The sequence below is a fragment of the Globicephala melas genome, chromosome 4 (assembly GCF_963455315.2).
Source record: "Globicephala melas chromosome 4, mGloMel1.2, whole genome shotgun sequence".
NCBI classification, from domain to species: Eukaryota; Metazoa; Chordata; class Mammalia; order Artiodactyla; family Delphinidae; genus Globicephala; species Globicephala melas.
The window spans coordinates 97,962,161-97,989,726 of NC_083317.1; the positions used below are offsets into that span (position 1 = coordinate 97,962,161).

A 27,566-nucleotide genomic window follows, 5' to 3' on the forward strand; every position below is an offset into this window, starting at 1 on the left:
CGTTCAGACTTAGCTGGCAGGAACTCCTAGTCACTTTCTTTTTAAAAAGTCAAACTATGGTGAACTAAGATAACACTGACTTCTGAAGAATGGTAGAAGAGTTTGCCTGTGGGTGTCCCAGAAATTGGACTGCCCTCTACCTACTGGGACTTATACTATTAGCTCTATCGTTAAGTCCCTTCTCTTTTGAACTGTGCTGTCTTCTTATTGGAAGATCTGAAACAAAGGAGGAAGGGAAAGACAGTCACAATTCTAGGTGTCAGTGATCAAGAAAAGCTTATACTTAAATAATTCTGATCGTGATGTAAAGGGCCATTGAAAGTTTGGCCTAAATCCTCGACAGAGACAAAATGACAAAATGAATGACAGTGACAAAATGAATGCTGTTATAATCCTCTTGTGGAATTTTGGCTAGATAACTAAACCCAAATTTGGATGAACTTGAGACTTCAGCTTAGTTCCTTAGCAGGAGTGGATACTTAAAACCTTCCCTCATACTTTAAAATGACCACGTCTTTCTGTTTAAAGCAACCCTGCACTACCTCAGTCAATACAACCTGGCTTTTTATAGCGTGAGTGTCAGTATATATCCACTTTGGACTCAATCCAATAGAGTGAATACTAGGAAAATGGAAAACCTCATTATATCGCTCATTCTCACATAATTCTATACCACATCATGAATTCTGAAGACAGATTTATAGTGAGACCTCAGGGCATATCAGATTTCAGATAATTAATCTAACACTACTGTTACAAGGAATTCTTTGAAGGGAGGCAAGTGACTGAGTTGGGACCAAGGTGTTTTCTAAAATCCCACATATAAATTAACCAAACTGAAATATAATACTAATCAATTATCTCTATGACTAGAAGTGTGCTTTTTTATGAATAATGTTGAAAAGTCCAGCTAAATCTCCTCTGACTGTAGGAAATAGAATTTTAGACTTCAAAACATTATTATGGTTAAATATTAGTTCAATATTAAGGCAACTGTGCTGCTAGTTTTCACTTATGTAAAAGCAATTTGAGAATTTATTGTCACAGAATATGAAATTTTGCTTTCAGACTACATCAGAGGGAAGACAACGGCAGTAATGAGATTTATGTAGTACCAACAGAGATTAGAATTTTTACTTTGACAATTTTCATTGTTCATCACGGGTTGAAGAGTCTAATATTATACAGGCCTCTGGAATACAGTTGCTGTCTTGGGAAAATGGCAGTGTGAGAAAGGAAGGTAATGAGAACTGTCTTTTGTTGAAATTGGATGTGGAGGAAGCACTATAATCATAGACTGGAAATGGAGTCTAGAGATGATCTAAGGCTCTGTATGATGGATTCACACTGAGAGATGAGATGACTTGTGGTCATCTGGGGGCAAATATAGGTTCTAGAATTCAGTGGCTTGTTTTCACCCTTTTAATTCCTGTAAGTACACTAATAGTGGTGCTGGGAATTAGCTGGAGATAAATATTACCATATTACCATATTACTTGGTGCACACTCCAAGGTTGTTTAGATTCCATTATTATCATTAAGAATGTTCCCAGTACTGACAAAGAAATAAAAATGGTTTATTCTTGGCAGGTTTTCCAGCTCTTTCCACCACTAGAGTAGATCAAATCAGTTACTTTTTTGTATTCACTTAATTAATGGTGCCCTTGTGGCCCAAAGGGATGAAAACAAAGCCAGAGAATAAACAATTTATAAGATGGTCATATGGACCTTGATAGGAACCTATATTTAGAAATTTTTAAAAAGATACAGTATCTATTAAACATTATGAGAGAAAATGCATAGGATTTGAAAGTCTAAAATGAAACATCTTAATGTATGTAAAGTCACATTACAGGAGGAGCCTAAAGTTTGTACAGCAGTCATAAATTAACTGAGAGAAGAGTGTATTAAAGATTAAACTCACACACACAAATCAGTTCAAAGTTCTTTAGGTGAGATTAGAAGCATGAAAAGTTCAACACATAGTAAATAAGATAAATACTTGCTGAGCAGATTTAATCACGAGGGGAACAACTGTTAAAAGTATAATATTCAATGAAGTACAAAAGGTGACAAGGCGTTTGGGGCCTCACCGTTTCCGGTAGTTTTGGTGAAACTCACAAGGGTTCCTCTTGAGCGTAAGGGATTCCAATGGCGTGCACCGCAAACTGGAGAGCCCAGCCAGAGTCTCAATATGGTTTTCAGCCAAGGATAAATGCTGTATCTGAGGTATCTTTGGCAATTGTTTGAAAGATGTGAGATGGTTTTTGTTCATATTTAAAACTCTGCAGCTGGATATAAAATATAAACATCTTGTCATTTGTCTCCTAAAGAGGATGGTAAACCACTAAATCTTGCAAAACACCAGCATGCCTCACCTAGACCATAGCCCCTCAAAGGTGTGACAGTGATATTTTCTACAAATGTGGTTGGGAAGAAAAGAGAAATATGTATATTAAAATATTAAGAGAAAATAAGCAAGATATATAAGACTGTAAGCTTGTGTAGGGCAGGAATCTGTTTCTTTTCCCAATGTATACACTCAGTACCTGGCATTGTATTTGGTCCATGGTGGATTCTCAATAAGTCCTGAATGAAAGAGTGAAGAGCTGCATGTAATCTCAGCAATATAAAAGTTCACCCAAAGAAACTTAATAACTTCTGAAGAGTATTGCCCCTAAATAGTGAGATTCTAATTATTTTCCTTTCTTTCTACTTTTCTGTAGTTAAATTCTATATTGAGAAATAGCATTTTAAATCAGAAAAAAAAGGCCTTTTTATACCAAAGAAAACTAAAAGCTATCCTTAGGAAAAGAAATGTGCGTTAGGCATTTAGGTTGAATACATTTTCCTGACAGATAATGCTTCTTCATATTTTTGCCTTAAAACTGTAATTGTATAAAACCATGCAAGTAGAGACAATAATTCCAAATCTATCACTGACACCTTACCTAAAGGAAAAATTCCTTTATAAGCTGAGGTTTAATACCCTGAGACAGCGTACTTATTTATGAACCTCATACCCCACAAAGACATTTAGTAAATAATTATTGCTAATGGTAAATATGGTGCTAAACAGAGAAAGGACAGCCACAAAGCAGCATGAAAAACACAAATTCAGTTTGAACCCACCCAGATTTCATTGTAATTTTTCACATCCATTATTGTCATTTTCTTGTTTTCTAACATTCCCTCTCCATATGGATATTTTACAGTCTTTTAGTCATATCTTTGATAACTTTAGGTTTCCACTCTTTCCTAGGTTATACATAATCTTTATTTATTTTTTTAATAAATTTATTTTTTATTTATTTTTATTTTTGGTTGCGTTGTGTCTTCGTTGCTGCGTGCGGGCTTTTTCTAGTTGCGGCGAGCGGGGGCTACTCTTCATTGCAGTGCGCGGGCTTCTCATTGCGGTGGCTTCTTTTGTTGTGGAGCACGGGCTCTAGGCATGCAGCCTTCAGTAGTTGTGGCATGCAGGCTCAGTAGTTGTTGCTCACGGGTACTAGAGCGCAGGCTCAGTATTTTTGGCACACAGGCTTAGTTGCTCCACGATATGTGGGATCTTCCTGGACCAGGGCTCAAACCCATGTCCCCTGCATCGGCAGGCAGATTCTTAACCACTGTGCCACCAGGGAAGTCCCTATACATAATCTTTAGATGCACGTTAGTACTATTGCAATTTCTAATTGAAAACCCAGCCCAAGCAGATCCTGTCTCTCTGTCCTCCTTGAAATCTGTTGTTTTCTCATCTGCTAGTCATTCTCTCATTTTCAGTGTATACCCTGCCACTTTCTCAGCCTCTCAGATTCACCCTACCATAGATCCTTAGTCGGATAATGTTAGGGGAGACGAGTGGCAAACCAAGTGTGGTTTTTTCACCTGGGGCAGAAGGGAAGGAGGCTATGAATATACATGCATCAATTTTCTTTTCTCTTGATACACTGATTTGACAGTTGTAAAGTTTGAATTGCAATTATATAATTTTATATGACATATCCTATTTCCAAAGAAAGAAAGGCCAAAAGAATACATCTAGAGAATACTAAAACTCGGTCAAGTCTTTTCTTCAGTCACTGGAGTTTCTCTCTCTCTTCTTTTTTATATGATAGCAAAGATTTGGAAGTTTACTGATCTGGATCAAGTCAAGTTCACATACTCCAAATTAATGGTCTTCTAGTTCAGTGTTTCCAAAGTAGGCTATGTTACTGTTAAAATTCGTCGTTGTTTATTTAAATGTGTATTAGAAAAATATAACTAATGCATCACTATTTTATCCCTAGAAGAGAGTCTGGGGAAAAAAAAAAACTGAACAAATTAACATCAAGTAACTGAATAAGTTAAGGTGGAAGTGATATTAAGATTCCTCTGAAATTTTTTATTTAGGTATTTTTAAATTTGTCATTTGAAAAGAACATAAGTAAAATCAAATGCTATCCAAGTCTGTCTAAAGTTGGGAAGGGGCTTTGAATATGACCGAAGATACCCAGGAACCATTGCATATTCTGACACTTCCTCTGTCTGCCTGACTGTTTCCCTCTCCTGTGCAACTATGATGATCTGTTTGTTTTTTTTTTAAACATCTTTATTGGAGTATAATTGCTTTACATTGCTGTGTTAGTTTCTGCAGTATAACAAAGTGAATCAGCTATATGTATACGTATATCCCCATATCCCCTCCCTCTTGCGTCTCCCTCCCACCCTCCCTATCCCACCCCTGATGATCTCTTTTTGTTGCCCTACCTCAGCCCAGCTCAGAGATGTATCTTAACCTGCTCTGAGATTTACCCTTCCTTCTTGTGGCTGCTTGATTTCCTTCATCTCCTAATTCTCTTCTGAGAACCTCTGTCTGCCCCTCTGATGGCTACCAGAGCTCACTCCAGCTACCCATCTGCCTGGTGAAGCAAAGGGCAGCTCTCCAAAGAGTTCTCAAGCAATCCTGAGCAAAGAGACAGATTATCTTTAACTTCAGTAGCTTAGGGTCCTTGGAATATCAAGGAGGCCGTATAAATTTAAAAATTTTTAGTTTGTTTTTGTCACTGTTCTGATTGGCAACCCCTACCCCTCCATTAGAATGTGACCCTGAAGCCAATGTGAAGTGACAAGTTGACTCTTGTCAACTACCTGTAGAGTCTTTCCCCACAAGTGTTCAGACAATATGACAAAAAATCACTAACTTAGAATGATAATGTATATATAATGTAATTGTATTTCCAGTTGACAATGCAAGGAACACAGCAGGCTTTTCTGCCAATATGTTCTATGATTACAAATTACTCCCTTAATAATTGATAATAACAGTATTAATTTGAAAAAGAATAGATTTTTCCCTCTAAAGTATGACATTTTGATTTATAAATTTCCCTTTTTGCCTTGCCCAGGCATCGCTTAGCACTCTCACTAAGACCTGACCACATGAGAGGAGCCACAGTATGAACAGACAATGGTCACGTACCCATAGAGCAAAGACTTCACTTTAACTTAGTAATTGGACATGCTGGGGAGCAGATACCTTGGCAATCTTGCGGCACTTAAATCCACCAGTGAATTATCCACTAACCAGAGGGTTTCAACTCGAATTAGTCTTCTAAGAATCCTGTTAAAATTTGCAACTTGATAAGGGTCCCCCAAATCCTGAAATGAAAGGTTCAAATTCTGAAGGAAAAACAAATAAAAAGAAAAAGCAAGTGCTTTATCAACTTTTAAAAATAGTTATTAAATTAATATGTGTTGTATATTTAAACCAGCAGTTTTTACTATTTTGTTTTTTGGTCTTCTAAAATATTCACACATCCAAACACAAAATTATTGCAGAGCTTCTCAAGGTAGGGAGGGAAGGTGAAGATCCTGACTGGATCCTGATTACGATTACACACAAGGTTGGTGGGGGCGGGTGTATCAGGGAGAGAGGGAAAGACCCTCAAACAGATTCTGAAACTTCTAGGGGTAAAACTTCTAGGGGTAAAAAGTAGAGGAGGTAAAGTTCTGTTTGGCTTTAAATGATTAGTTATCTTTAGCCTCCTTGGAAATACTCAGAAATCACATTTATATACATTTCAGAGTAAGATACCATCATTCAAAAGATGGAAAACATGATTTTATTTAAAAATAACCTGGGATACATACATAAGGATGACTTGGCATATTTCAGAGATAGTGGGTATTTTATTTTTACTTTTAACATCAGTCAACTTTGATCTCATTTTACACGAGCCTCTCACCGCTGTGGCCTCTCCCGCCGCGGAGCACAGGCTCCAGACGCGCAGGCTCCGCGGCCACGGCTCACAGGCCCAGCCGCTCCGCGGCATGCGGGATCCTCCCGGACTGGGGCACGAACCCGCGCCCCCCACATCAGCAGGCAGACTCTCAACTGCTGCGCCACCAGGGAAGCCCCAACTTTGATCCCAAGGAAATTAAAACCACTCTCAGTGGTAGCATTGCTCTTGTAAACTCTATTGCTAAAAGTCAACTTAACTTTTTGTTTCCAAAGTTTTACCATCAATTTCTGTGAATAGAAATTATTGCATAAAATGACATTTTTAAAAAAAATTGAAGCAAAATAATTTACTATTTTAGGGAAATATCAATATCTATCTAAAAAGATATGGTCTTGATATTTTTAGACATTAAACATTATAAAATTTGTTACTTTAAATTTTATTTTCCCAAAATATAAAAGGTCTTAATTTAAAATAAAACCAAAGAAATATTAAGATATTATATTTATCATTTCTACATTAAATATCACCTTCTCAAATAGAATTTTTTGACCACTATTTCCCAGTAAGGTTTTCTGTGATAGTTTAAAGTTTATTTAGCCATTCTCTGACAGTATAGTTATCTAAAGGCCAGTTAAACTTTCTATGATAGTTTATTAGGAAGGTTCCATTGGCCTTTACAATATATCCATGGTTTAAATGACAGCTATAAAGAACGAATGCAGGTATACACTGGAATGATTACCTCTAAAAAGAATCCTGGGAGTGGAGGTCAAAGTTTTAAGTGTATTGGTTAAATTTTTCAAATAAATAAATAGGAGCATTGTTTAAATTTTTAAAGAGTAGAATGTATCCATCCATTATATAAGAATAATTAAAATTAATTTTAGAAAGAAAACACTGTACTGGGAAACAATATTCTATTTTCCTGTCTTCTGCTAATTAGCTGTGTGACCTTGGGCAAATCATTTCTCTTTCTAAACTTTCCTTTTTGAAAGGAAGGAGTTGGGACCAGACCCTCCCTGAAGCTCCTTCCCACGCCCTAATTCTATAATCCTACAACATACAAGATCAATCTGTAAAACAAAAAAGGCAACAGGAGATCCCAGTAAGTCTCATTTGGGGAAGATTTCCTAAAATCCTCACGTACAATTTGATCACTTCGAAGAAAAAATATTGACATTTACTCTGCTATAAAGAAGTTGATTTATTCTTTTATTGCTACCAATGGCTTAGTCTTCCCAGTTAAATCTTCAGTCCTCTGCTTAAACATGACTTGCTCCAATTGGAATTAGAAGCTTGAGTGATGGCAGCCCCATAGATTGGTAGTGGTCGGGCTAACTACAGGGACTGTTTCAATGCCAGTGGCTCAGCCAGCGGAGTCATTTTCAGCACCAAGAAACCACAGCTCATATCCTTCACTGGTGAAAGTTTGATTTGTTCCAGGATAGCTCTGTTCAGACCCAACTGGCTGCCCTGAATCTTCAAAAATTTTGGCTTACTGCATTGTTCAAAGGATTCAAGATTGCATCATAAATTCTCTCATAAGGATTATTGTTCAATATTTGACTTTTTTATTATCAAAAAAACCCAATTTCATTCTCAATTCTTTTAAACTTTTTCCAAAGTTCAGCAATATCAAGATAAAATAAAGATTAGAAAATAAGTAGCAAGTCTTGATGAAGAGAAGGGATGGAAAAAGAGATGGAGAGCCCAAACACCACTATTTTCAGAGAAAGTTCTAAAGATGTGCTTAAAGTTTCGGTGTTTATGCTGGCAAATACCCTTAAAAAAAAAAATGTCGTAATTTAATCAATGAGGGAAATAGGCTTTTTTTTTCTTCTTCTGTTTTTATGTTCTCACCTTGCAGTCCTCCCAGTTTTCTTGCAGCCATGTTTCCCATTTGTTTTTTTCAAGGACTCTTTTCCGTGGAGGCAAGGTACACTCCTGTCTGAAGAACAACTCTTCCGCAGAGGGTCCTGAGCAGAAATCACAAGGTGAGATCTTGGAAGTAGGTTTAGGAAGACAGGATTGACAGCCTCACTGGATGCTTGGCCGGTTGTTTTAAACTTCCACTAGATATTTGGATTGAGGGAGACAGGATTAGACTCTTAGGCCCACATAGTGTGAGCAGTAACAAAATGTATTTATGCTACTTAACACACTCTTGCTTGCCTGCCTTAACTGGGTTGGGGAAGAGATGGGGACAGAAAAGATGCCAGGACTTGACCACTTTGTACACTTTCTAATTGTTGAAAATCATTTTTCCTGAAATTTGCTGAATAACTTTCCTCTCATGTCTTCCAAACAAAACAAAGTGAAACCTCTGATTTGAGAACACTAAATCAGATGTGCAGGTATGACAAGAGTAAATTAATCACGGGATGATTGTTAAATATTTAAGCCACCCAGTTCCTTTGTTTCTCTTCCTGCCGCAGGAAGCCTTGTGGCATTTCTGATGGGCTGACTTCCTAGGCCCTCCCATCACAGGATGAGTTATACAAGAGAGAGGAAATAGCAAACAAATCAGCAAGTTTATTCTTTTCCATCTGTTTTACTTTTTTTAAGTTTACAGTAGAGTGAATACAGTTATCAGAAAAAAAAATAGGGTTGCAGATTATTTTAATTTAAATTGTTCACAAGTTTGCTATCTATGGTCTAGGTTTCCACAGAGGATCAAATGTCAGCTTTAGCTTAAATTCTCACCTATAGATTTCTTTTTAAATGCAATTTAGCACATTGCTAGGAAAAATGTCCTAGCTAAAATATATAATATCTGTATTCTTTATTAGACTCTTTAATTCTGGGCAAATATTTTGAGGTTCAGAGATAATTTGATGATTTTCTAGAGTGATTAAAGGGGAGGAATGACCTCTATTAACTGTTCGGAAAAGTCAACATGTAGAGTTAACTTTTAATCTTACATAAATTACTTCTAGCCCAGGCAAGTGAGAAGAATCATCAGTATAATGGTTTTAATTTTCATATAATTTTCTCTTTAGGGATTATGAAGTCACTCCTGACTTTCTTTCTCTTTTGTCTCTCAATGCAATTAGCCACCTAGTCCTACCAGTTTTCCCCTTGAGAACCTATCCCTTCCCTTTCAATGTCCAGACCCTCATATCTTCTACCTGAACCGTAACTACTTTCTCTTGGATCTCCTGGTTTGCAGTCTTCTCTCCTTCAACATAAATGACACAAATTGCCACCCAGCTCTCATAAAACACAGCTTTTACCACAGGACTGACATATTCAAAACATTTCAGGTTTCTTATTGCTTACCAAATAAAAATGAAAAAGCCTAGTTCATCAGGCAAGGTTTTCTACTATCTTATCCCAATCTCCATTTCCAAACTCATTTCCTACTATTTTCCAACCGCATTGTGTTCCAAATCGGGTTTGCACATAACTTCCAGGGTTAGGGAAAGGATATCTTGTTTCCAGTCTGGAGTTAAGTAGCAGGTACTTGTGTGACTCCAGATGATTAATTTTAATTTTCTGAGCCTCGGTTTTCCAAGTTTGCAAAAATATGGGGAAGACTAGCATCAAGGGCCCATCAAGGGCTGAATTTGGTGAGAAATTATGTTTGAAGTTGATAACGTTTTATAAAAAATACTGATTTCTAATACTTTTACACCAACATAGGCTTCTTATTGCCATAGACCCCTACACTCTTATCATGCTACCCCAGGCAAACTTCATTCAGCTCTGATGCCAACCAAGGCCCCTGACAGCAATCCTAAACTAAATGATTTCAATTGCCTTCCAACTCTAATATATTGTATTTCTTGAGTCAGACCTGGCACCATTTGTACCCCTTTCCCCCCAACTTCATTTTTCTGGAATTCATGATTCCCCTAATTTCAAAGGTGAAAAGAGCATAGAAAAGATATTGAAGGTATCAGGAACAAACTTTGCTTTTGTGGCAAGTTCATCTGGACTGTGATGGGAGATAATGAGTCCGTTTGTGAAGGATTTATGGAAGGCGATAAGAGCAACAGTCCAATATTCCATTATTGACAAAAACATCAGTTTTTTCATCAGGCACAGGTGGAAGCCAGAATCTAACCTGTCCTTTTAGACATTTCTCTCATAACAAACTCTAATGTTGCCACCCAGGGAACCACTTACCCCTGAAGGTGGTAGTGTCCCAATCACTTTACAAATAAAATATCCTTGTGCTAGGAAGTGATCTTGTTCATTGATTAGGATGATTGGAGTTAAAAGTTGTAGGACTGGAAAAACTGGAACCATCACCTAATTGACTGGGGAGACCTCAGGATTTATTGTCTTTAATACCCCCCCAAATTTGGTGGCTTTCTTTGTGCAATAGATGCCCCAGAGTTACTAAACTCTGCCCTGTATTGTTTATTTGAGTTCTATCGATCTTCTGTCCTTTCAATTATTTCTTTCTAAAGCAGCTTTCAAAGATTTCTTTGAAGTAGGAAGCCGAAGGTCTCTTCCACTGTGAGGAGTTCTATTAAATTGGATTCTTTTTTTTAAAGTCAGACCTGGTTGATAATTGAAGATATATCTTAGCAGCTGAGAACTGAAGTCTGGAATATCTGGCAGCCCAGGGATGTTGGCTTTCACCTGCCATCTCTGAGCTTGTTCTTTGTCCCCTCCCTGGATTAGTAACTCCTAACAGCAGTGACTGAATTAACTTGCTGGGAGATTTTCAAACAGAAAGAATCTATTCTCTAAAAGAATTCTGCCAACAGTTTGCTCTTTTGCTTCGTTTAACTGGGAGGAGTTAAGTCCGTCTCTATCTGGCAATCAAAGCCTTGGGAAATTGCTGTTTATCACACACCAGCTAACCTTTCTTTTCTTAGGGACTCTTCCTGGATGTACAGTTTGAGCAACTGAGATCAACTGAAGTAGTCTTATGGGTGTTTCAGGATCTAATCTAGAAAGAGAGTCATTCTTATCAGAATGCTTCTGAAATGCACTTGTTCTCCATCTCACAAAAAAAAAAAACCCCGAAAACAAAGGAAAAAAACCAAACACTTCAACAAAATTTAGGGCAACAAACAAAGGACATCTATTTTCTTCACGGTTTGAGGTGATGGGATTTTCCACTGTTTCCCATCCCCTAGATCATGCTCCATTCTTTTTACCACTTGCAAGAGAATGGGTGTTGTTAATGATTTGTAGAAGGAAAATATGCCTTATCTCTGCAGAGCAATGATAGCCTCTGCATAAATGGCCAGCATGGTCATCAGGAAGGCTCGGTTTGCTGAGTGACGACCTCAGGGCATGACTTGGCTGCTTAAATCAGGGAAGGAGGGAGACCACAGTACTCTTTACACATGCTCATTTTCAGTTTACACCTAGATTTTATTCTTCTGTCATCTCTTCCAGTTTCTTCAGTTCTACAGTTCTCTCTAAACCTCAGCTCTTCACCTGTGCTCCAAAGCCTCGTTGTGCTTGCACAATTATCAACCACTCCCCTCACACACACTTACACACACACACACACACACATGCACGTGCACATAAATGCCAACACCCTTACTTTCTCAAGTTTTCACTTCCTATTCAAATTTCTTCCTTTCCTGCCTCTCCCCAAGCCCCCTAAACCAGTGTTTCCTATAGCATGGCCCTCAGATCATCTGCAACAGAATTGCCTGTGATAATTTTAACAAATGCAGATTCCAGGGCCCCACTCCAGACTAACTATATCAGATTATTTGGGCATGCTGCCTGGGAATCTGTGTTTACCACACACTTCTAGGTAATTTGTCCGTACACTGAAGTTTAAGAGCCAGTTAAACCCTGCCTTCGTTAGCCCCTGATGTAACCCTTTCTCTTTCTTTTGCTGATGAACTCTATGCCTGTGACACACATGGCCTCCACGGCCTCTGGTCTCCTTCCTTCCTAATTCCCCATAATTTCTTTTTTATTACTTATTTATTTATTCATTTAAAAAAAATTTTTTACAGTAGGCTCCTGTTATCTATTTTAAAAATAGAAGTGTGTACGTGTCACTAATTCCCCATAATTTCTTGCTCTTTGAAAAATATTCTAAGTTCTCCAAAGGGAAGTTCTAATTTACCTCTAATAGTACTATCTAATAATATTTTATTATTATAAAATAAATTAATATAATATAAATCTTTATAATATAATGTTTTCTTATATAAGCCAGTGCTTAGCTGCAAATAGATATGGCAGAGTTAAAACATAAGAAAGAAAATGATATTATTTTAATCACTCTTTGTCAATTGAGTTTGAGTGAAAGAAGAAAGACATTGGTGGGTAAAGTAATGCAATGGAGTGGGGAAATGGGCAGATGAGTATATCTAAAGCAACTTTTCTTAAATCAATATTACAATTGTACGATAGACAATGTATCTGCAAGTTTGCAAATACAGATACAAGGTAGCCAAGATACTTGATGTTTTGTGAAGAATAAATACTCACTGCAGCAGGAATTATGTCTAATATTATTTCATCAGCTTATGAGGGATGCAAAAGAGACAAGAGAAACGCACACTCTCTGCCCTTACACAACTTATCTATTGAAGCTACTTATAGAAATCAAACATTATGTATATTGGGGCTGCAGATAAAAAATTCTTCATACTGTCACACCAGTACACTTGTAAAATCTGATAGGATGAAAAAGGAATAGTAAAACATTGGTTATTTTACCAAATTTAAAATGCTTAGTGAACATACTAATGAGACTACCTGGTTTATTTAGATTATTTTTTACGCTTTTTAAAAAACTGATGTAGGATTAATCAGCTTAAAGGCATCCACTGAAGTGACAGTGTTATTCATGACCATAAAATTCCAACAAAGATCATTGGTTAACTAAAGTTAATAATATCCTTATGATGGAAAGATCTGCAACTTTTAAAAAACTTGTTTGGGATAATGTTTAATAACATGGCGGAAAGAAAGGCTCACAATATAAAGTGAAAAAACTCAAGAAACAATTGTTCACATAATTTTGTAAAGAAATATATACATGCTTTTCACAAAAAGACTAACTGGAAATAAAAGTCACAGTGACTATTTCTGGATAATTGAATTACAGGTTCTTCTTTCTCTATTTTCCAATATTTAATACTGAACATTTATTATTTATATAATCAGCTATAAGAATATACTTTTAAAGGTGGCTTCACTATATTAACAACTCTATGGTCTTGAAATGGGAAATTTTTCTACCTGCAAGTAATACAGGTTTTTAATCCCCAAGTAATGTCTTGTGATCCTCAAAAAACATCCACTAGGAGCATGTACGCAAAGACCACACACTTCTGTTCCTTTACCTTCTCTTACTCTTGGGCAACGCAGTTGACTTCCTTGGATGTCATTTTGTTCTACCTTGTGCCAAGTAAGGTACTTAAAAGAATCTGATGGAAGCTTTAAAATAAGAGAGAAGAGAAATATCATCTGGCAATATATAGTTCACTTACTTTTATGGGTGCAAGTAATGCGAACCCATCCCAAACATTCAGCCAAATTGAACTCCAATTACCTAATGGTGTGCTCATAAACGTTATCTTAGTCCAATCTAAATTATGTATTATTCAACTTTGCATCTCCAACACCTGCAACTGATTTATGTTTGATGACAAATGACAGCAGAAATAAATATATTACCCATTCATGAACCCATTTTACACCACCTGTGATAAACTGTCCTTTAATATTTATTGAATAGCTCATAAAGAATCTTATTCCATTTTAGAAGAGTTGTAATTGTTAATGGCTCTTCATTATATGGACCCCAAGTAATCCCTCTAAGTTAGTCCAGTTGTACAAGTTCTGCCTTTTGAGGCTACACAGAAGAACCCCTCCACATGTGACTACTATTTTAAGTGTTTGGTAATAGTTGTCATCTTCTTTGTCATTTAGTTGTTACTCACAGATCATGGTTTACAAATTATTAAATATCCAGGGAAAACGTGGTTCTCCTTGGGAAGAGTTACATTTTATTGACATTGCTCTTAAAATGTGTAGCCAGTATTGAATGAGATATTTCAGGTCTGGTCATCTTCCTTTTCTGGACAGTATATTACTGACCAGAATATGTGCCAAGATCACATCTAGGGCAATTTTATGTTGTTTACTATTACTGAGGCTGTAATCAATCAAAATTCCTGTATTTTACATAGCTTATGATAGTTTCAAGGTTAACACAAACAAAAAGGCATATTACTCAGAACGGAATATTATGTTAAATACATACGCCATAGCTTCATTCTTCTGTTAGCCAGTGTTATGCACATATATAAATGAAACCGGAATATTTGATTTGAAGAAATGTCATTACAATATTTGGAACAACTGCATTCGTTTCACAGAGCAGCATTTTGCATAGTTTATGCTTTGCTTGAGCTGTACATTTGTTTGACTGATACTAACATGAAAAACATTTCCACCATTAAATAAGCTTTGAGGCTCTGGATTAAACCGAACTAAGCATTTCTCTTACTACAGGACTTCTCTGAGCCTTTAGTATCTTAGCATATATTGTGAGTCTGTACTACAAAGTGTTCCCCTGGACTTTTAAACCATGGAACCTTTTATTCTTAGAGCAGCACATGGGACTAGTGCATCCTGTAAAGCAGAATTTGGGAAAAGCTGTCTCAAAATAAATTGGGAAGAGGTGGCTTTTTAATAATCAATTAGCTTTGATCTTTTACTTCATTACTTCATCACTGAATGACCTTAGTTGTTCCATAAATATTTCAATATCTTCATTTTAAAAATAACAAAAGCTCTCTCCCTTATTAAGAGCAACTTTAAAAAGTTAATTAGGGCTTCCCTGGTGGCGCAGTGATTGAGAGTCCGCCTGCCAATGCAGGGGACACGGGTTCGTGCCCCGGTCCGGGAAGATCCCACATGCTGCAGAGCAGCTGGGCCCGTGAGCCATGGCCGCTGAGCTTGCGCGTCCGGAGCCTGTGCTCCGCAACGGGAGAGGCCACAACAGTGAGAGGCCGGCGTACCGCATAAAATAATAATAATAATAATAAATAAATAAAATAAAATAAAAAAACAAGAAGCACAAATACATTTCAGATTATTGAAAAATGTAGTCTCTGGCCCATTCTTGGTTGTTCAGTTTACGTGTTTATGGAAGCTTCTTTCCCAACCTGTTATGTGCTTTTGGAACTTTTTGCTTGCTCCTATCATAGAATAAAAATTTCTTAGAAGTTAAATTTCCTGTAGTTGCCACACCCCATTTACCTTTTGGTGCTATTTCATGAGACTCTTGCTGAGAAAGGATCTAAGCTAAAGCTGTATTTGAGAATAAAGTTTCCATTTTTCAATTGACATCTAATTTTATACAAAAACGTGTCTTTTTTTTAAACTCTTTCATCTTATTTTATTTTTAAAATTGCATCCATCCTTTAATATTCATTGCAAATGCTGCCTCCTCCATTTTTAAAATTTATTTATTTTATTTATTTATTTTTGGCTGCGTTGGGTCTTCATTGCTGTGCTCGGGCTTTTCTCTAGTTGCGGCAAGCCGGGGCTACTCTTCGTTGCCGTGCGTGGGCTTCTCATTGCGGTGGCTTCTCTTGTCGTGGAGCATGGGCTCTAGGCACACGGGCTTCAGTAGTTGTGGCATGCAGGCTCAGTAGTTGTGGTGCACGGGCTTAGTTGCTCCAAGGCATGTGGAATCTTCCCGGACCAGAGCTCGAACCCGTGTCCCCTGCATTGGCAGGCAGATTCTTAACCACTGCACCACCAATCTCTGTCTGTTTTTGAAAGGAGTTATGAGGTTGATTTTGGGATTTCTGACATTGTAGGAAAATGAGCTTTTGCATTTCTTTGTTTATATCTATGTAAGGCTGTCAGTGTGTTGCAGTTCTGTGACTGTTGTTTCTTCTTAAAGGAATAGTGAATATTGTGTCTTACCCTGTTCTTTTTTCTTTTTTAATTCTGATGGACCAATTGATTAATCCATTTGTTCAATAAATATTTTTGAATATTTTGAATTTCAATCCATTCATTTATTCACAAATATATATTGTACCCTTGCTATGTGTCAGGCACTCTGTCAGACACTGAGGATACGAAGTTAAATAAAATATGGCATTTGTGCTTGAAAAACTCATTTTCTGTAATTTGCGAGGCAGACATATAAATAACTCATTTTGATCCAGTGGGATGAGTGGAACAATTTTGAAAGAAGGAAAAGAGAAAAGGCCTGATTGATTCCACTTAGATGTGTTAGAGAGAAGTCTTGGAAGTGGTGAGTTTACGAGGAGAAAATTTGGCCAAAGGACATTCCAGAAAGAAAGGAGATAAATCTTAGACTAGGGACAGAATTTGAACTCAGTGGGGGAAAGGAAGGGACGCCATTTTTGTTTCTCTGGTCATTTATCTTTTCTACTCATCTTGGTCTCTTTGGTCTTCCTTCCTCCACCTCAGATTCTTTCCCTTGCCTCTTTGAGTTGGGACTGAGAGTACCAACCTTTTATTTTCCCCCCAATTACAAGGATAGGTTTAATACACTTATTAAAAGTTTATACACTTATTAAAATACACTTATTTAATAAGTGTATAAAGTTTATACACTTATTAAAAGTGTATTATAATTATACACTTATTAAAAAGTGTGAAATCCAAGGTAAAACACATTTTTAAACTTATCATTAGGTAAAGGGCTAATCAGAAATATTTACCAGGGATGATATTCCAGAATCCGAACGTGAATAAAAAGTTCTGTTCCTCAAGAGAGCCGAGCCAGTGTGTGACTCACTCAGGTCGGAGGTGTAGGATGAATTAGATGGGTGAATCTCCTGACTGCTTGTGTTTTGACCTGAAGAGCTGAATGAAAGAAAATGCTTAAAGTCTTTAAATGTAAATACCTTTGTATAAAACAACAATAAACAAATTATAAACACCAACTTTTCCAATTAGAGGAGAGAGAAAGGATACCCCAGGAATTCTGTCATAGTCCTACACACATTTTTTTATGGCTAACAGTCACTTAAGACAAATTCTCTCCCAAGGTAAGGGTGTCTACATAGATTGCAGATCTTAGAAAAGTAAATCTAATGGTACACACGAATACATGCTTATGGGGTATGAACGAGAAAGTCAGCCCCAATTTTGGAATATCATTCCTAGTAGAGCTATCATTGCAGATTTGGCACAAACAAGCCTTAAACTCCATACTGGTTTTTCCATTGATCTGGACCTTCCATTTTCCCTGAAATTTCCCTGAAATTGGTGGCAAACATATTAAAAATTCAAGTTCTTTAATCAATTTTACTCACTTTGAAATAATACTCAAACATTTCACTTAACAACAGTCCAGTTCTCTCTGTATTCCCATTGTTATGCCGCTGGGATATAAAATGTCTTTTTCGCTCTCCTATATTTATTATTCACTGTTATTCTTGCACTTTTCCCTTTCTCCTTAGCGATGGTTATATGTTTCTCTTTCTGTCATTGGTGCTATATAGTATTTTAAGCCAATTAAAAAATATCTAAATATGCTTTTTCATGTTAAGTAAAACTAAAAATTGTATCTATTTCTGACCTCTTTTTACTCTTTGGGGATCATTTTTCAGACTCCAAGAATCTTAAGAGACAGCATTCTGTATTTATGACACAGTTACTATGTAGCTCTACAGCAATTTTACTTACAAGAAACTGACGCTTCTTGTATATTGAAGTTGCTTTCATGAAGTACAATGTAAAAATGTTTTTCATTTTTCATTCATTAACTGATGTGCTATAGTAGAAGAGCATAGCCATTACATCATTTCAAAAAATAGCACTACTGTGCCATTAAGAAAATAAAACTGTGTCCTATTATCAAGGAGAAAATTATTCCTCCATCTGCTACGAAATAACAAATCAAAGACTTTGTCTCAATTACGTGAAAAAGTCAGAAAATATATGCCTTTCAGTTCCTTTACACTTGAGCAATTCTTTAATAATTTGGATACTGTTTCTTGACATTACCAAGGAATACCTTACCATAACAACAAATTAACAAACATTAGAAGAACAACATTACATTGTGCAAAATTTATTATTCCTGAGGCAGGTAAATCCTACTATCTATGACCAGAGTTTTGGCCAACAATCAGGGAGAAAAAAATGGGGCAAAATGGAACAGTATTTCAGGGGATGAACAGAGGATAAAAGTTGAACTAACTTTTTGGGTTCACTTGTCTTTATGAAACTATGCTAGCCATTTTCTGCCAAAATGAAATCAGGAAAATAAGGGTAATGAACATGACTGAATCTTTCTTCAGTGACTGGTGTTCTGTGATTCTAAACTTCAGTGGTGGTTACAGAGTGATGAGAGGCTGACTCGTAAGTGTGAGAAATGGTCTTATTTTGCTTAAAGCAGAGAACAGGGGGGAAAAATAAGTTCACATAACCAAAATATCTGATGAGAGAGATCCGGCTGATTGGGTTTTCAGTACACTTTTCTTGTGTAGTGCTACAAGACCAAGCCCAACAGCTTCAAGGTAAAATCACGTTTACAGGTAACTGAAAATTATCTCATCATCTTAGTTTACATTAGCAGATTTGAGAGTTTAACTTAGTACTTGCGCCATTACCCTGACTACTACTAGACATTTATGAATAATAGAAGGTAATTAAAACTTCAGTAACACAAGTACATACGCAAATAACATCCCCACTATTTCTTTTTCTCTTTTTTTTTTTTTTTTTCCTGCCAGAATGGAATGAATTGAATTTGGTGTAGAGTTTCAACTAAGGACAGATGATCTGAGAAGATTCTAACCAGTAGATGACTAGTCTGACTCTCTTTCAGTGTGATATCTTTTTGTGGGTCCCAAAGGCTGGATTCCTTCTCTCACATTCATATACGCTTCCTGGGCGCCACACCAGAGGGCAGTGGTGAAGGGCAGTATTCTGGAATCTTGCAGTAAAACCTTTGGGACATTCTGAAAATCTTCTTTGTTCCATTACTTCTATCTTAAATTCCATACGGAAGTTCTCTTTGGTCTGCTTTTTGGGGAGAAATATCAGCAAAGAAATATAATTTCTGATCCTTTAGTTTAAAAAAAAGAAAAGGTAGATCACCCTCAAACTTCTACTCCATCTGCTTTAATGCACACATCACTGATGTCAAAACTGCAAGACCTGTGAGTCTTAGGAATCTACAAACAGCTACTGCTGTGACCTCAGGTCACTTAGCACCTCTGGTGGTTCCTTACCTTTAATATTCAGAAGATGATGTGGACTCTGCCTGAGTGAAAAGGTTTTCTGTTTTGTTTTGCAACATTATTGCCATGATGACAACTATTACTAATATAATAATTTTACAGTTAACATTTCTTGAGCACTTGCTATGTGCTAGGCATTGTACTAAGAACTTTACGTCGATTAACTCATTTAATCATTACAGTCACCAAACAAAGTGGGTAGCATTATTATTTTGATTTTAGAGATGAGGAAATTGAGACCCAGAGAGGTGGCATAACTTGCCCAAGTCACACAAGTAAATGACCAAGTGTTCTTAATTACCAGGGTTCAAATAAGATTCAGATAAGCTACTGTGATTCTTTAAATAACTGTAAATCTGTATCGTTTATTAGGGTGCAGTTTTTAGTAAGGAAAATCATTAATATTGATCTTTCTTATTCTGATTGCTCCACTTAACTACAGATAAATAATTTACTAGTTAATAGAACATGTAAATCTTAGCACTGACTGTTTACTGAGGTAAGCCTTTAGTAGTAGAACCTATGAGAACACCATTCCAGATAACATCAAGCTGTTTTTAAAACCCTCTCCTCTTGCCCCTCCCCAAAAGAAAATAAAGCTAGACTTGCAGTTTAGTTGGTATATTGGTTTACTCATTTTTAATCTTTCTGCCTGCAGTGAACAAACAGTTATCATAAATTACAACTCTAAATCCTTATGAAAGAGAAATTAATTTTATTAATGCTGTAGTATAAAGCTGCCACAGAGGAGGTGCCATGGCTAAAACTGTACATTTGTCAGGAGTAACTTATAGTGTCTTTAAATTAGGTGGTATTATCTGAATTGGCCATCTATTCTTGGTTTTAAAAAGTGTAGAATGGCCAACAAGAAGGAATCGGGTGAGCTGAGACTGCAGGATGAGAAACAATAATAATATAATCTATTAATTCATGAGCCCCTTTCATTGGAAGATTGCAATGTCCTTTACAAACAGGAATTTATAAGCCTCATAAATTGTCGGCTGCAACAGGGTGCTATCTGTTTAATTCAAATGTCAAGTTGGTGATTATGTAGCTTTGTAAGGAGAGTGAAGGAGAAAGTGGCAGATGGCCTAGTTTCTGAGGTGAAGCCGAGCTCTTGAGGTGAGGGAGGCTATATTGGACACACACCAACCAGAAGGCCAGAGGGCACCTTACAGACACCCAGCATTGTCTAAATTGCATTGCCTATGATTCCATTTCTAAATGTTCCATTTACATTCAGTGCTGCATCATGAGAGCTTTGTATTTCGAAAGGAAGAAAAAGCTCAATCGTATTTTTCAGTTGGCAAAGGACACTCCCCAAATCCTCAAATGCTCTCTTTCTCCTCCCAAAATATTGAGCTAGGTTCTCAAATCTAGTGGAATCTTGCTAAACCCAGGCACTTCGTAGGTTACTGGCTAGAGGAAAATTACCACGGACTCTAGAGCATTAAATTTGGGTGAAAGGAGATATCAATCCAGCCTCTTTGATTTCTTTCACCATTCTTCTTATCTTTTAAAATCCAGAATCCCTGTCCTCTCTATGTCTATATCTAAATGTATTCATTTGTAAAACGGGTGATCATTTTACTATCTGCATGCTAGAGATGATGATGAGATAATATAAAGTACTCAGAAAGGAAGTTTCACGAAATCAAGAAGTAATTTGGTATCATAATGTGTTAGTTTCTGGAATGGCAGATTTGGTATACCAAGTTATTATGTTCAAATTTGGGATGGCTCTAAATTAATTTCCCAGAACTAAACCCATAAATTGAGTAAATAATATAGCAGTGAACTGTTCTAAAAAACCGTGTGTTTTACAGATATCCCTCAAATTTTAGTATCCAAGGCCCAGATTGTAACAGATATATCTGAAATTATTTAGATTGTTGATTCTAAAAACATAGCACAACTAACTGTAATTTTGAAAAATATACAACTAAAATTATCATTTCTCTATTTCTATCTGAATGGGTCAGGTTTTAATCTTATGCGACGTTGTATTCTTATGAATTTTGCTTTTCCCTGTTGTTCCAACCCCATGTGCCTTCTTATAAACACAAATAGGTCCCCACATTAAGGTACAACAAAAGTAAAAGAACAAACATGTATCAAACTTCTCTAGAGGGAAAGCTTGTAAACTTCAGTACCTATTAGTGGGTTCACTGATATATAGAAATAAGAAGTTATATTAAAATACCAAAAACAATGAAGATAGACTGAGATACCTCTATGTTCCATTAACAAAATTATATTTAGAAATTCTTAGAACTTTACTGTAACCACACATATAGCTGTTATTTAGAAGATTCCCAATACTTAAGAATGTTTTACTATAGAAACATAGGTCAATGGAACAAGATAGAAAACCCAGAGATAAACCCATGCACCTATGGTCAACTAATCTATGACGAAGGAGGCAAGGATATGCAATGGAGAAAAGACAGTCTCTTCAATAAGTGGTGCTGGGAAAACTGGACAGCCACATGTAAAAGAATGAAATTAGAACACTCCCTAACACCATACACAAAAATAAACTCAAAATGGATTAGAGACCTAAATGTAAGACCGGACACTGTAAAACTCTTAGAGGAAAACATAGGAAGAACACTCTTTGACAAATATCACAGCAAGATCTTTTTGATCCACCTCCTAGAGTAATGGAAATAAAAACAAAAATAAACAAATGAGACCTAATGAAACTTCAAAGCTTTTGCACAGCAAAGGAAACCATAAACAAGACGAAAAGACAACCCTCAAAATAGGAGAAAATATTTGCAAACGAATCAATGGACAAAGGATTAATCTCCAAAATATATAAACAGCTCATGCAGCTCAATATTAAAAAAACAAACAGCCCAATCCAAAAATAGACATTTCTCCAAAGAAGACATACAGATGGCCAAGAAGAACATGAAAAGCTGCTCAACATCACTAATTATTAGAGAACTGCAAATCAAAACTACAATGTGGCAACACCTCACAACAGTTAGAATGGGCATCATCAGAAAATCTACAAACAACAAATGCTGGAGAGGGTGTGGAGAAAAGGGAACCCTCTTGCACTGTTGGTGGAAATGTAAATTGATAAGCCACTATGGAGAACAGTATGGAGGTTCCTTAAAAAACTAAAAATTGAATTACCATATGATCCAGCAATCCCACTACTGGGCATATACCCAGAGAAAACCATAATTCAAAAAGACACATGTACCCCAATGTTCATTGCAGCACTATTTATAATAGCCAGGACATGGAAGCAACCTAAATGCCCATCGACAGATGAATGAATAAAGAAGATGTGGTACATATATACAATGGAATATTACTCAGCCATAAAAAGGAACGAAATTGTGTCATTTGTAGAGATGTGGATGGATCTAGAGACTGTCATACAGAGTGAAGCAAGTCAGAAATAGAAAAACAAATATCGTTAGTGCATATATGTGGAACCTAGAAAAGTGGTACAGATGAACCAGTTTGCAGGGCAGAAATTGAGACACAGATGTAGAGAACAAACATACGGACACCAAGGGGGGAAAGCTGTGGGGGTGGTGGTGGTGGTGGTATGATGAATTGGGAGATTGGGAGATTGACATGTATACACTGATGTGTATAAAATGGATGACTAATAAGAACTGCTGTATAAAAAAACAATAAAATTAAATTAAAAATTAAAAAAAAGAATGTTTTACTACTCCCTATGTTGTTATAATTTTGAAAATTCAACCACATACAACACTACAAAGGAGAAGAATATAGACACTAAAGGACAACATGTGATTAGGTAGATCTTGTGAACAGAAACAAAGCTATAATAAAATTCCAAATGAAAGTGACAGTCTGTTAGGAAAGTAGTATGACTAAGACTCATTTCATGATGTGCAGAAACGTGACTGAACGAATACTGGCACTAAGAAAACTTCTTTTCTTTTTTTTTTTCTTTTTCTTTCCGACCTCCCTCCTTCCTTCCTTCCTTCCCTCTCTCCCCCTTTCCTTTCCTTTCCTTTCCCTTCCTTTCCTTCTTTCCTTCCTTCCTTCCTTCCTTCCTTCCTCCTTCAAAAGTTGAAGGTTAAAGTTTAAGTTGTAGCCTGGCCATTACTTTTTACACTGTCTCTAAAATAATTTTATAAAACTTACTAGTTTAAAAATAATACTGATCATAAAGATCACTTTTTCACAGAGCTCACAAGTAAACTTCCTCTTGGTATAGTGTATTCAAGGGTGTTAGCAAGTAGGAAAAATAAAGTTTATAATTGTTCACAGAACTTCTACCCATTTAAAAACTATTGTTTCACATGCCCAATTTTAATTATGACACAGTTTTTAACATTAAAATCAACAAAACATCTGGACACTGCTTGAGATGTACACAGTTTGCTAACAAAAACAAAACTTCTGTAATAGAACTGCTTCAGCTTCTGAACCTCTTCCTAAGCATCATTCCTACATTAACTATAAGCAGTAAATTTAGGGAGCTATAAATACGTTTCATACACTCATGAAACCACAGTGTATTTCATCCTGAAAATTGAAGGTGCAAATCTCACTTTTTTTAAAGATGAGAGCCAACTTCAACACTAATAGAAGGACCAAAAAAATTCAAGAAACTTGCAACCCCCCTAATTGTATATTGTCTAATTATCAGCGTGCTTTGAGAAATATTTATGTAACAGCTCTAACACTTAGGAGTGAGGAAAAAAGGATTGGGTTTTGGTCCTCTTATTTAATCTCATTTGTGGCTTTATTGATCTAGTAGAAGTCCTGTTTTGTGCTAGTAATTTCATTTAAATATAATTAATAGGTACAAACTAATATTAACTAATAATTCATGGATATTAACTAATAGATATTTCCTTTTGTCTGTCTTAACTGTTTTTCCCCCTGAAATTCACACTCGTTCTCTTAAAGAGCCCTGTGTAGCTATAAATGTACCACTACTAGACAGAGGTCCAGCTCTCTCTGTTACAGTATTGATCACCTGAATTGCATTTGTAGCCTGTTGCCTGCTATAGGGGAGACGGTGGCTTCTTTCTCCAAGCAGCCATCATCAGTAACAAAGGTTGCATGATTTTACATTTTTAAATGAAATTTAATACAGGAATACTACCTATGTTTGTTTTTTTGTTTTCTCTTAAGGAATGACTTGAGGCTACTTTTTAGCATGTCATTTGCTTACCTTTCAGACATGTCTTGCTGGTGCATAAAGTTCCTCTGGCCTTCATAAGGCTATTTTTCTGAAGACATTTTTCATCCTCCTCCCAGGAGGGGCTATGAGAGCCGTCCACCAAGAATCTGCAGCCTCCTTTGGGGGTCTTCCATGTATTCACTGTGACCAAGGAAACAACCTGTTACCTAGCAACCTGGCCCTTTAGGAGGTATTGTTACCAATCTCTCAGTGCTCATCTAAGGAATTCCTGTGCTCCTGGAGCAGCTAACGGTGATCATTGTTTCCAGTGAGTTGCCTAAACTGTGGTAGAACTGAACCTTGACTATAGGAACATAAATTATAGCAGAGGGAACAAATGGCCCTAGCATCCCTGAAAAGTATGCTGTCTTCAGCTCCATTGTTTCTTGAATTGTTTGCATCTGGCTTGAGTTTAGTTGAAGTGGTACTAGTGCAATGTATCCTTCAGTATTTGGTTTCGTGCTTCTCTCCTGTAGTTTCAGAACAAGCAGAAGAGGCAAAAGGGAAGCTATCTAATTCCAGCTTGAACCTTGCTCAAATAAAACACCTTTGAATTGAAGGTACAGAGTTCTGCCTTGTTCGGCACAAGGAAAGAAATAGCAGGTTTTCGTTTCAAGGCAAATTTTTACAACCTGTCACAGAAAAGGGCGAGAATATTATATTATATTGTATACTTGTTTACTGGTCCAAGAAGTCTGCTCAGAGTGCCTGCTATGTGTATAGATAGCGCTGTGAATTTTTAACTTCAGGAGCTGATAAAACAAAAGTTCTCTAAACCTGTTACTTGCATGCCTCCTTTCCCCCAAATAGAAAAATGTTAGCTCTGCTTTTGGGTACTGAGAATTTGTTGTTTGCCAAAAGCACAGTAAACACTTTCATAGTCTTTACTGCTTTAGAGAACAAGGCATTTAGGAAACCATTTTATTCAAAACTTCATTTGAAAACAAGATATTTGGCATGTCGGAAAAAACATTATGTTTCCTTTTCATTCCTTTTTCCATGCAGTGGTAATCCATCCATAGACTAACACTATTCAGTAACCTTAGAGATGTGCTTCATATCAAAAGAGTGAAAACACATTCTCCTCCACATTATGTTACTGTTAGAACTTTAATTTTACATACAAAATGCTTTAGGCTGAAACTTAGCCTAAAAACTTTCTATGCTAAAAAATATAATTTAACATATTTGATAATGATCTACAAATTTATTTGTTTCTATTCAAGTTAGTATAATTTTTTTAAAAAACTATCAAATATCTAAAACATTACATCTCAAATTTTCTGGATGTTTTTCCCATGATAGGGGTAGAGATGCCAAATGTCAGACATTTTTTTATCCTTGTCTTTTCTAAGCAACGTCAGAATTTCCCCAAGTCCAAAAATTGTAGACTAATGTTATCCCAAAATGAATTAGGTAAGATAAATAAATCAAAAACTGGTCTTAGTTTATCTTTTTAGCTTTCTAGCTCCAAACAACTATCCCATACCTCCACTGCCTTGGGCAAAACCTATTCATACTCCAGTGTTTCGATTCTGACTTTTCCAGAATCCTCAGATCCAGTGTCTCCCCCAGTCTCCCAGTTGATCCTCACCTTCTTCTCTCTCTCCTAACTTCCAAGATCTCTGCTCCCATCCTTACTTTCACTTAGCAATCAGAAAAGAATTTCCAGAGGGTCCCATCATCCATTTATCCACCTACTCTCATCTACCTGCCCATTTACTCTGCTTTCTTCTCATTAACAGGTGTGACATCAATGCTTCTATCTTCATTTGTGGACTAGATCTTATCACTTCATCTCTACTCAAGACAATTGATCCAGAAATTCTTCTGCATCATCAGTTTCTCTGCTCTGCTGCCTCATTCCCACAAAGATATAAACATGCTGTAATTTTTCCCATTTAAAGCAGAAACAAAACAAAAATGCCCTTTGGTCCACTTCTCCATCCAGCTTTATCCCGTTGCTTTACATCCATTACAACATGGGGGAAAAGCTTTGCAAGTATTGTCTATGCTTGCTGCATCCAATTCTCTTTCCATTTGTCTTGAACTCACTCAGGTATTGTTTTCACTCCACTACTCCACTGAAACTACATTTAGCAAGGCCACTAATGACCTTCAAGCCACTAAATTCACTAGTTCTCATTTCTTTGATCTATCCACTGCATTTGAAATGTCGAGTTACTCTGTCTTTCCTGAAGCACTCTCTTCATTTGGCTTCCGGGACCCCACACTCCATTGGTTTTCTTTCTACTTTGTAATCTCTTTTGCTATTTCCTACTCATCCTACCAGTCTCTTAATACGGGTGTGCCCATAGCTCAGTCTTTAGATTTCTTTCTCTCTTAACTCACTCTACTAGTGACTTATCCAGCCTCATAGCTTTAAAAACAATTTATATGCTAATGATTCCAATATTTATAACTCCATCCGAGACCCTTCTCTGTCTCTTGAATCCCAGACCTATATATATATATATTTTTTTTTTTTTTTTTTTTTCCGGTACGCGGGCCTCTCACTGCTGTGGCCCCTCCCGCCGCGGAGCACAGGCTCCAGACACGCAGGCTCAGCGGCCACGGCCCACGGGCCCAGCTGCTCCACGGCATGCGGGGTCCTCCCGGACCAGGGGCACGAACCCGCGCCCCCCGCATCGGCAGGCGGGCTCCCAACTACTGCGCCACCAGGGAAGCCCCCAGACCTATATATTTACTTGCCTACTTGAAATTCCTCTGGATGTTTTATAGTCATCTCAATCTTAATATTCTCAAAATAAACTTCTAAATCTCCTATCCAGATCAGCCCCTTTCATACCCTCCATCTATTCAAACCCCAAATCATGGAATCATCCTTAACTACTCTCTTTCTTTCAAGTACCACACCCAATCCCGGATGAAATCCTGTAAGCTCTACCTTCAAAATATAGTTAGAATCTGACCACCTCTCACGCCCTCCATGGCTACTATGAGACCCCATAT

At 36.8% G+C, this 27,566-nt stretch overlaps 1 protein-coding gene across 1 annotated transcript; it reads right to left on the reverse strand.

Moving 5' to 3' along the window:
- Window positions 1–170: 170 nt before the first annotated feature.
- LOC115857261 (uncharacterized) lies at window positions 171–24,610 on the reverse strand. Its single transcript, XM_030864163.2, has 7 exons — window positions 24,585–24,610; window positions 16,871–17,015; window positions 13,502–13,595; window positions 8,082–8,197; window positions 5,513–5,655; window positions 2,094–2,291; window positions 171–216 (listed from the first exon to the last, which is right to left on the reverse strand). Exons 1-7 carry the CDS (start codon window positions 24,608–24,610, stop codon window positions 171–173), a joined length of 768 nt encoding a protein of 255 aa, XP_030720023.2.
- Between the last annotated feature and the right edge of the window lie 2,956 nt (window positions 24,611–27,566).

Excerpts from the sequence above, each read along its gene's own strand:
- LOC115857261 (XM_030864163.2), bottom strand. The coding sequence starts at position 24,610 with ATGCACCAGCAAGACATGTCTGAAAG. Across the intron at positions 17,016-24,584 it reads CAGCAAGACATGTCTGAAAG|CTCTTCAGGTCAAAACACAA; the intron begins GTAAGCAAATGA and ends TCTTTCATTCAG. Across the intron at positions 5,656-8,081 it reads AAAACTGGGAGGACTGCAAG|AATTTGAACCTTTCATTTCA; the intron begins GTGAGAACATAA and ends TTTTTCCTTCAG.